General features: G+C 45.3%; 1 protein-coding gene across 1 annotated transcript in view; it reads left to right on the plus strand.

The window, feature by feature from the left end:
- Positions 1–7,514, plus strand: part of PSMC5 (proteasome 26S subunit, ATPase 5) — a 278,857-nt gene extending 271,343 nt beyond the window's left edge. The window contains exon 12 of the mRNA XM_069634084.1: positions 7,351–7,514. Within this exon, the coding sequence (XP_069490185.1) occupies positions 7,351–7,404 (54 nt within the window). The 3' untranslated portion in view covers positions 7,405–7,514. The remainder of the gene's footprint in view (positions 1–7,350) is intronic.
- Positions 7,515–9,128: the final 1,614 nt, after the last annotated feature.

The following is a 9,128-nucleotide window of genomic DNA, read 5'->3' on the forward strand; positions in this document are numbered from 1 at the left end:
CTGCGCCCAGTTCCATCTGCTCTGGAGGGGGTGTAGCCCTGATCTTCCCCAAGTGGATTCCTGTCTGTCATTCCTACGCAGGCCTACTCCTCTTTCGAATGCCTTGTCTGCAGTCTCTTTCTTTCTTTCTTTCTTTCTTTCTTTCTTTCTTTCTTTCTTTCTTTCTTTCTTTCTTTCTTTCTTTCTTTCTTTCTTTCTTTCTTTCTTTCTTTCTTTCTTTCTTTCTTTCTTTCTTTCTTTCTTTCTTTCTTTCTTTCTTTCTTTCTTTCTTTCTTTCTTTCTTTCTTTCTTTCTTTCTTTCTTTCTTTCTTTCGCCACCACTTTCTGACCCCCCCACCCCCTTTTGGTTGACTCACCCTGACACAGCCCTCTCCACTCTGCTATATCTGATACTCTTGATATCTTTGCCCCTGTGACCCGCCTGAAGCCCAAAGCCAAGTGCAACTCCTGGTTTGACTCAGACCAAGTCACCCTTAAACACAAGTGCAGGGTGGCCGAGAGGAAATGGTGTGCTTCTTGTACATCCTCTGACAAACTGGGCTGCCGCCTGCTCCAAAGGCAATACTGGCTCTGTCCTCACCAAGAAGAGAGCTCATATCCAAGCCTGCATCTCCACGGCATCTAACAACTCGGCTGAACTCTTTAAAGGAAGGAACTGGCCAATCCTGCCGTAGTGTCTACCTCTCCTGTGCCTTCCCAGGCCCTCTGCACGGTACTGGCATCTCACTTCATCTCTAAAACTCAGGACACCCTGTCCTCACTCTCCTCCTCTCCCTTCCCTCCCTATACTCCCTGCTCTTCCTCTGGCCCTTCTGCAGCCACCTCTCCTCCCTCCTTCTCTGTCTGTCCCCTGTTCTCCGCAGACAAGGTTTCTAGACCAGTCTGATCTATGAAAATCTTGTCAAAACAGGTTCACCCCTGTTCCTCCAAAACCATCAAGGACCACATTGACACCCTTGCCCCTGCCCTGGCTGACTTCTGCAAACACTCCTTCGCCACTGGAGTCTTCCCATCCCCCCCGAAGCACTCCCTTGTGCACCCTCTTCTGAAGAAACCCTCTGCCGATCCCTCCTGCCGGGCTAACTATTGCCCAATCTCCATCACTCACTTCCTGGGTAAGCTCCTGGAGAAACTAGCCATCTCACAGCTTAATCTCCACACTGAATCTGTTGGTTGTCTTCATGGCCATCAGTCTGGCTTCAGAGCTGCCAGAAGTACGGAAACTGCTCTCCTGAACATCTGTGAAGACCTGCTCTTCAACCTTTACTCTAACACCCCCGTCTCCTCATCTTGCTTGATCTCTCTTATGCCTTTGACACCGTCAACCATGCCATCCTGCTTAATTGTCTCCGTGATAACCTAGGTATCACCGGTCAGACCCTGGCGTGGCTGGCTGGCTGACTCCCTCTCTGACCGACCCTCCCAGGTCCAACTTGGATCCTTCCTCTCTGCTACCTTCTCTACCTGTGGTGTCCCCCAGGGGTCTAACCTCTCTCCCTGGCTGTTCAACCAATACCTGGCACTCCTTGCCCACCGCATTGCCGCTCTCTGGCCCAACTTTCAGTGCTATGTTGGTGACACTAAGCTCATTTTCAGGCTACCTTCGGCCACCTCTTCTCCGTCCCTCCTCGAAGTGTCTGTCTTCTATCCAGGAGTGGTGTGCCGCCAATGACCTCTGCCTTAATGCCAGTAAGACTGAGATTCTCCTCATCGTCACACCTACTCCCTCCTTTCCTGTAGCTCTCTGGCTGGCCTCTCTTGGCCCTCTTCCTGCTTCCACCTGCAAGGCTAAAAACCTCTGGGTCATCTTCAACTCCACTCTTTCTCGCCTCACATCTCTAAGAAATCACACTACCAGCTGCGGTTTATAGTTAATATTTCGAAATTCATTATTTTGAATGCAAAAATGTTGAATGTCTTTTTTTTGTTATTTTTTGTTTGAAATGGGGGGGTTCCCACCAACCCCCTTTTTATTTTTTATTTTTTTAAACCCTCGTTTTACTCGCGAAACCAAAAAAAACATGTAAATTAAAAAAACAATATATTAGAATTTTTTTTCTGTATTTTTTTTCCGACATTTTTGTCATTCGAAATTTTATTTTCGACATATTAACTGGATACCACCAGCTGCATCTCCTCAGAGGTATTCTTCCTTTCCTCTCCTTACCCCAGAAGCTCACAGTCTCTAGAGCTCTGGTTCTCTCTAGGCTAGACTATTGCAACAGGCTCTTTCTAAATATGCCTGCTTCTACTCTACGCCCTCTGCAACACATCCAAAACAGGACTGCGAGACTTGTCCTTGGCCTCAAGCCGAGGGATCGTATCTCTCCAGGACTGAAAACTCTGCACAGGCTCCCAGTGGCTCAGAGGATTAAGTTCAAAACCCTCTGCATTGTCCACAAGGCCTTCTGGGGCCTCAGTACATTCAACTCTCTTCCTAGATATCTTCGCTCAGCCGCCTCCAACTCCCTCAGGGTCAGTCGCTTCTCCAAGCAACGAGTTGGTGGTAGATCTCTCTTCGGCTGTGGCCTCCCTCTGGAACAGCCTCCCTGCCTCCCTGAAACTTGAGGAGAACTATCTTCGGTTCCAGAAGCATCTGAAAACCCTCCTCTTTGCTTCTGCTTTCTCTCCCCCTCTCCCCTGCAAAAGTCCTGGCTGTTACTGAGACTGCACTGGTTACCTGGCTACCCATCTGATCTCGGACCTTAGCCCTGCCAGACACACGCCTGCACTGCCTCCCTGGCAACCCCTGCACCTGGGGACTGTTTTCTGTATCCCTATAGGCCCCCCACCAGCACTTATGTCTGCCCTCACCCTGCACTTGCCACCTGCTGGCCAGTCTTTTATTTATCTGTTCTTCTATTATCCCATGCACTGCACTTTCCCTTCCCCCCTGCACTTTTCTTCTTCCCCCTTCCTTTGCACTTGCGCGATCTGAATGACACTTGGCCTAGTAAGATCATTGTCTGTCTTCCCTCTGTTCCCCCTCCCTTGCCTCGTCGCGCCTTGAAACACTTATGTATAGGTGTGTTATAAATGCCACATCATATATCATATATCAGGTTGGTCCCCAAGGTGAGGCGACACTTGTCCCTGGTTCGGATTTCTTGTATTGGATGGCTGACGAAGGGACTTTGGAGGGAACAGACGGATGCACTCAGGCAGCGGGACGGCCAGCAGTGGACCTTCGCGGCACTGGTGCGTTGGAGCCATTCACAGGCCAAGCACATAGTAAAAGAATGAGTGAGTGTGGAAAAAGGTTCCCACTCACTGAGGAGAAAGTCTAATAGTCCAGCAAAAATGCTGGGGGAAATCGCACAGTAGGAATAATGACACTCAAGAAGGAAATTCTACCTAACAATGAGGAATCTGTGGGAGGAAGAAATCCATTAGAAGAGCAAATTACTTGCCCCATAGTGTTGTTTATGATGGATGTTCCTCCCACAGGTTTCTAATCTCCTTCCCAAATCGACCCTCTTGAAGGTTAGGTTGTACACCTCATTTGTTCTGCAGTCCTTTAGCGATTGAGTGCTAATGAGAAAGGTGAACTGAGGTCATGGTGAGCAGCGGCTCCATACATACTGGCCTATACTGGCAAAGGGGGGCCTGCAACGGCATAGAGCTGAGCCGTTCCGATGACTGCTGCAATTGCAAGAGAATATCATAGATGAGGAATCCGTGGGAGAATCGTCCATCAGAACATGATCAAGAGGTGCACATGTTTGTATGTAGGACTGAGCAGGACCCTATTTGAGCAGCCGGTATGATTGGGGCTCACTTGTTGTGCATCATGTGGGAAAGCCTTTACAGAATGCCCAAACCCAGATTCTGAGCCTAGAGCCACGGGGGCTTTTGTATTTTTGGCAGCACTCACACTTGTTTCATTGTAGGCACATCTTCCAATGTAGGAGAACCTACCTCTTTCAACAACTGAAGTATTTCACCAAGCAAAAAGAGTAGAACAAAGGGTTTTATTTTCACATTCATCCTGGTCAGGGTTTTCTTCCTTGGGTCACAAATAGCTCGAGCACAGGTCTACAGTTCATCTGATATTGTGGAGGGCTGCATTTCTGGCAGCTCTGATTTCTGCTCGCTGAACAAGAAAAATCCAAGTCCTTTGTTAGGAGGAAGACATGATTGTGCTTCACACCATGATTGATTTTTACACAAACCAGTAAATTAATCAACTAGTTTTGTTTTTACACCCTGTTTTGAGTGACAATGTCTCCAGGGTTTTAAAATGTTAACTTGATCAGACCAAGCCAACACGATAATCAAAACACACATTTGTCACCTATGGAGGATGGACTCTTCTAAGCATTTAGGCTAATTGATGGGGCACAGCAGCTTCTAAAGTTCCCTTTGGGTGCTAGTGTCCTGTATCCTAGAATAAGAGTTGAGGCAAGTCATTCTCTGATTCGATGCATGTACACATGTGAGGGCTAACGTCCCTTTTCAGCCATGCTTGCCACTATAGGTCATTTGTAATTTTGACACAAGGGTTACACCTCAAACTTCAAGGTAGATGCATTCTTTTTATTGGTTTTACACAACAAGATTAATTGTGCAACCTGGAAAACTCATGCTTTTTTATATCACGTTCTTTTTTAGTGATATTTAATCCCATGAGTATGCCAACAACGTGACTGGACCTAGGTGTTACGTAAAAGTTACTGCTGTACTGCATAGGTGATTTTCTGCTGTATGATCTGCCCTCCATCGTTGGGGAGAGCCCGTTTTCATGTATGCTAATAAACAGACTGGCAGTTGGGACTACCTTTGTGCATCCCATTTGGGTGTCAAGTAGAGCATGTATGTTCGAGAGAATTCTCAAGAATGTGCTAATTCCCTTCACCTTAGAGACCCCCAGCAACTTTGCTGGATTATGAGGACTTGATTTTTTTACCTGGAGAGAGTGACCCTGTTTTCCCATTCTCTCGTGTATTTTTATGTGTTTTTTACTCTTGTGTTCTTTGATTATGGAGTTTTAGACAACTCAACAGTTTCATGCGTCACACAAGACCCTCAGTGCAGTGACACGGGGAAACCTTTTCAGGCTTTCCCAAGGTTTAAATGCCTTCCCTGGGATAAACTGTTTCCCAGAGAAAGTAAAGTGAAATTGACTTTACTGGTCTTTCCAAATTCTTAGACCCAGCCCACCCTGTCTTACAATAGAGGGTTGGAGGGGTTACGTAGTATCCCCTGTGTCTAGATACTCATGTAGCAGTCAAATGCTAACCTTTCCAATCAAACTGGCTGGTGGCAGTGGTTTTACAAATAACTAACACGATTTTTCCCCGACTGCGAACACCGGTAGCATTAAATCGCGGGAGCCATGTTTTTCAAGATGGCGTCTGAACCTCCCTCTGTTTAAACAGGTCCTGGTCTTCTTTTTTCACTGTTTCTTTGTGGAAAGGTCCTTCTAGAGTTTTGGTCTTCGCGCCAAACCAGGTTTGGTCCCTTCGTTCCATCGCCTTTGGCAGGCTTCAGGACTGAAGAATGCCTCTGGCACCGAGTGTCTGGGGTGGGCAGGAAGTGAGGGAGGTGCCCGAAACTCCCTGTGATTAGTCTCCTAGGAGACCCAAATGCACTCTAGCATGATTGACTGGCTGACTATCCGGCAAGGACAGCCACCCTGCTTGGGTGAGTGGCAGCTAGGCTGGAATGAATGGGAGGAAACTGGATAAAAGGTGAGTCTCTTGGCTTGGAAGGCAGTCGACCACTGGAACGAAAGAACCGAAGACGAGCTTGAAGAGGACAGCTGCTGCAACTCTTGGACCGTTGGTTTGTCCGGTGAAGCCCTGCTGCAGGTCCGAATCGCTAAGTTAATCTTGACAGAGAAGCCCTGCAAGGACAACTTCTCCCTTTGAGTTGGTGGGACCAATCAACTCGACCCATAAACCACCAGGACACCATTCTCAGAGATGGTTGTATTTTCCTCGGAGTGCTGCAAGAAACCGAATAACCAGGGAGAGGGACACCAGTTTGTGTGCTTTACTACAGCTACCGGAATTGAAGATTTGCCAAGTACCTGCTTTTCGACCAGTCCCAGTGCAGGAGTCCCCCGATGTCCTCCCTCTTGCCCCCACAACTGAGGCTGCATCTTTTTCTCCATTTGAAAGGTACTGTGAAACAAGACTGAGTACTTACCTCTCGCGGTGAAAGTGCTTGAAACTTTTGCAACTAGCAGGCCTAATCAGCATGTAAGCAGAAGAATTATACATTGGGTCACAAACTTCTTCTAAGAACCTCTACAGAGACTTCACTGTTTACTTGCCAGAACCGTTTTTACCTATCCAAGACTTTAGCTCATTGACATTGGCCCATCCTATTGAATTGACTCTTCTGGTGAACTCAAATATCTGCACTGTCTAAGAAATTGTAATTCTTTTAGGTTCTGAACCTATTCCTTTTTGCTCCTCCTTCAAAGTATTCTGAATGCCATTTTGCTCCTCCTTCAAAGTAGCTTGAATGCCTCAGAAACTTAACCAGTATAGTATTTAATTGTATTGATGTATATTTAACTGCCTCCTTCTAGTGAATGTTTTATAACTGACTGTTGAATACATTAATACGTGTTTAACCAAGAAACCTTGAGTGTAAGAGTTTATTTGAATACCTGTCAATGTAGACCTCTGTGTAACATCCTTACAGCTCACATTCCCTATTGAGATAAGCCTGGCTGCTCCGCTCCGTTACCAAAAAGTGTGTAGTACAGACTTATACCAAAGGTTGGTTTTGCTTACACCTGTAGTCATAGTTGTGTGTAGTGGTCCCAAAGGGTACTGCATACAAACACTGCCTAACAATGTACGCATGCATTTCTTTAGAATTTTCACTATTGCATAGGGTGGTATGTACTAGCAGTACTGTAGTCCCTGCAGTGGATAACATGTCCTAAATAGAGCATTGCCTAAAATAAAATTACTTTTGTAAAATATTCTAAAGAAGTTAGTATCCTCGTGAAGCTTTTCTCTTCAGAATGAAATATATTGGGACGACAATCGGAGGCTTTACAGTTCATGTGATAGCCATGTAAAAAAACAAAAGGATTGGTTGCCCTAAACCAAGGACGAAGCACGCTGTTTTTAACTAGTTGAAACATGTTTTCTTAATCTGTAACAAATTGTAGTTTATTGCATATGTAATATCATAGGGGTTGCCCAATTTTGCGGTACAATGGATATATTACATTGCCCAAATATTGTCTCATGTTCAGGTGAAATTTGGAACACTGGGCCCTTTGAAGTACTCCTGCCCCTTATTTGGTTTATATTGCTTAAATATAGTGAAAACTGATCTGTATTAAATCACAACTATTGACTTGAAAATATCTTTTCTCTTGCACAGGTGATGCAGAAGGATAGCGAGAAGAATATGTCTATCAAAAAGCTCTGGAAATAATGCCAAGGGAACAGATTGGTCTCTTAGAAATGTTGGCTGCCTTTAGTTGTTGTCCTGTATAATATATCCTTGATCTGCAGATTTTTTCTTTAATAAATATCAGTATGGAATCTGTTTTGTGTACATTCATAAACTAGTCCTCACTGTGTTATACAGGGTTATCACACAGAGTGCTTATTTTTGCTTCCACCAACAAATGTGAATGTCTCTGTTTTGCCTACCCGATTGTGCAGCCCGATGGTTGGTTGCTTTAGTGTTACTAAGTGGATCATTTGGCTGAAACAAAAACACCAGCCTACCGCTAACATGAAGCTGTTGAGCTGTATTCAATGATATTATTGAATGCCCTCCATCTCGCTTTTTCTTTCTTTTTACAAGTTCCTAGTAATGCCTTTCCAACACACATGGGAAGCATGCCCATTGTGTGGGGGTCGTTCGGGGGAAGTGGGATGCATACCTTTCACGGCAGAAGACCTGTGTGAATCCTGCCCCTCCTCCCTGCTTTACTTTTCACTTGTGGGAAAATCAGCGAAAACACATCTTAGAAAAAATGCCCTGGACCCTGTAACCCATCCCAGGTCCTCCCTGCTTGTGCTCAACCTAACATTGTGAGGGCCTGTTCTTTGGCAGGTAATGCAAATGCAGCACGGCTACTTGCGGCACGTTTTGTGAGGGATCTTATTTCAACCGTGGGTGGTAATAAACGGGTAGTTGGATTTCAAGGCAAGTACAAGTGGCTGCTTTTCATCTACATCGGGGTCTTGCAAGACACTGTGAAAATATGCAAGGATTTTTTGCTGCAGTACTTGCAACATCAATTCGAGAGGGAGCGCATGCAACAAGAACACCAACCACTCCAAGTTTTCCAAACACACCATGCATGTCAAGTTCAAGTAACACTGCAGCATCAAGTAGCAGTACGTCTGACGCCCTTTGAAGCTTTGTGAGCAGTGTATGCACAGTCTACGGGGATGGCAATGTGTGGACCCTCTCCTCAATGTCTCAGGGTTCTTGGATACAGATGTGCCATAAATGCGTAGAGTCAGCGGACAATAGGCTGTACAGATGATTGATCCCCATCTATTGGATACTTCAGCTGTTTTTTGGAAAAGACCCATTACGGTATTTGTACAGTAAGTGGTCCGCAGGTCTCGCTTTGGGGAATTCATCCACAGCTAGTCAAAAATCAAAGCAGTTTATTTCTGATGATTACATCCATAAAACCGTCAGATTAAAATAATTCATAAAGTCAGAAAATACATCCTTAAAACATATAAGCGCACACAGAAAAATAAAATAAGTTAAATTACAACTTCATCATACACAAAACCCTCAGTTTACAGGCAAGGAATGTTATTTCAGGCTCTCTGTAAGAAGTAGGCAAGGCCAAATAGTACGACAGACCTTGTTGAAGTAAGCAAAGACAATGGTGCCGCCTGGCAAAACCTTATCCCACTTTCTCGTAGGAGCGTTAGTAAGAATTTTGCCCGAACATGATTAAACAGGTACATCTGCAATTGGAGTCGCCATCCCTCCCTTCCTCCCTGATTAAATGTACACAACGGAGTTACTGCCCCATACAAGTAGTACATGCAGCCTGGCTCTCGTCGGGAATGCTCTGTGCAGCGGTGCAGTCAACAAACACTGCTATTTAGTTAAATTGTTGTGTGGGGCTAGCAGTGAATAAGCATTGACCTGAGTTTTCAGCAGCATTTGGTCTTACC

This window comes from Ambystoma mexicanum, chromosome 13, assembly GCF_040938575.1.
Source record: "Ambystoma mexicanum isolate Mex_15411 chromosome 13, UKY_AmexF1_1, whole genome shotgun sequence".
NCBI lineage: Eukaryota > Metazoa > Chordata > Amphibia > Caudata > Ambystomatidae > Ambystoma > Ambystoma mexicanum.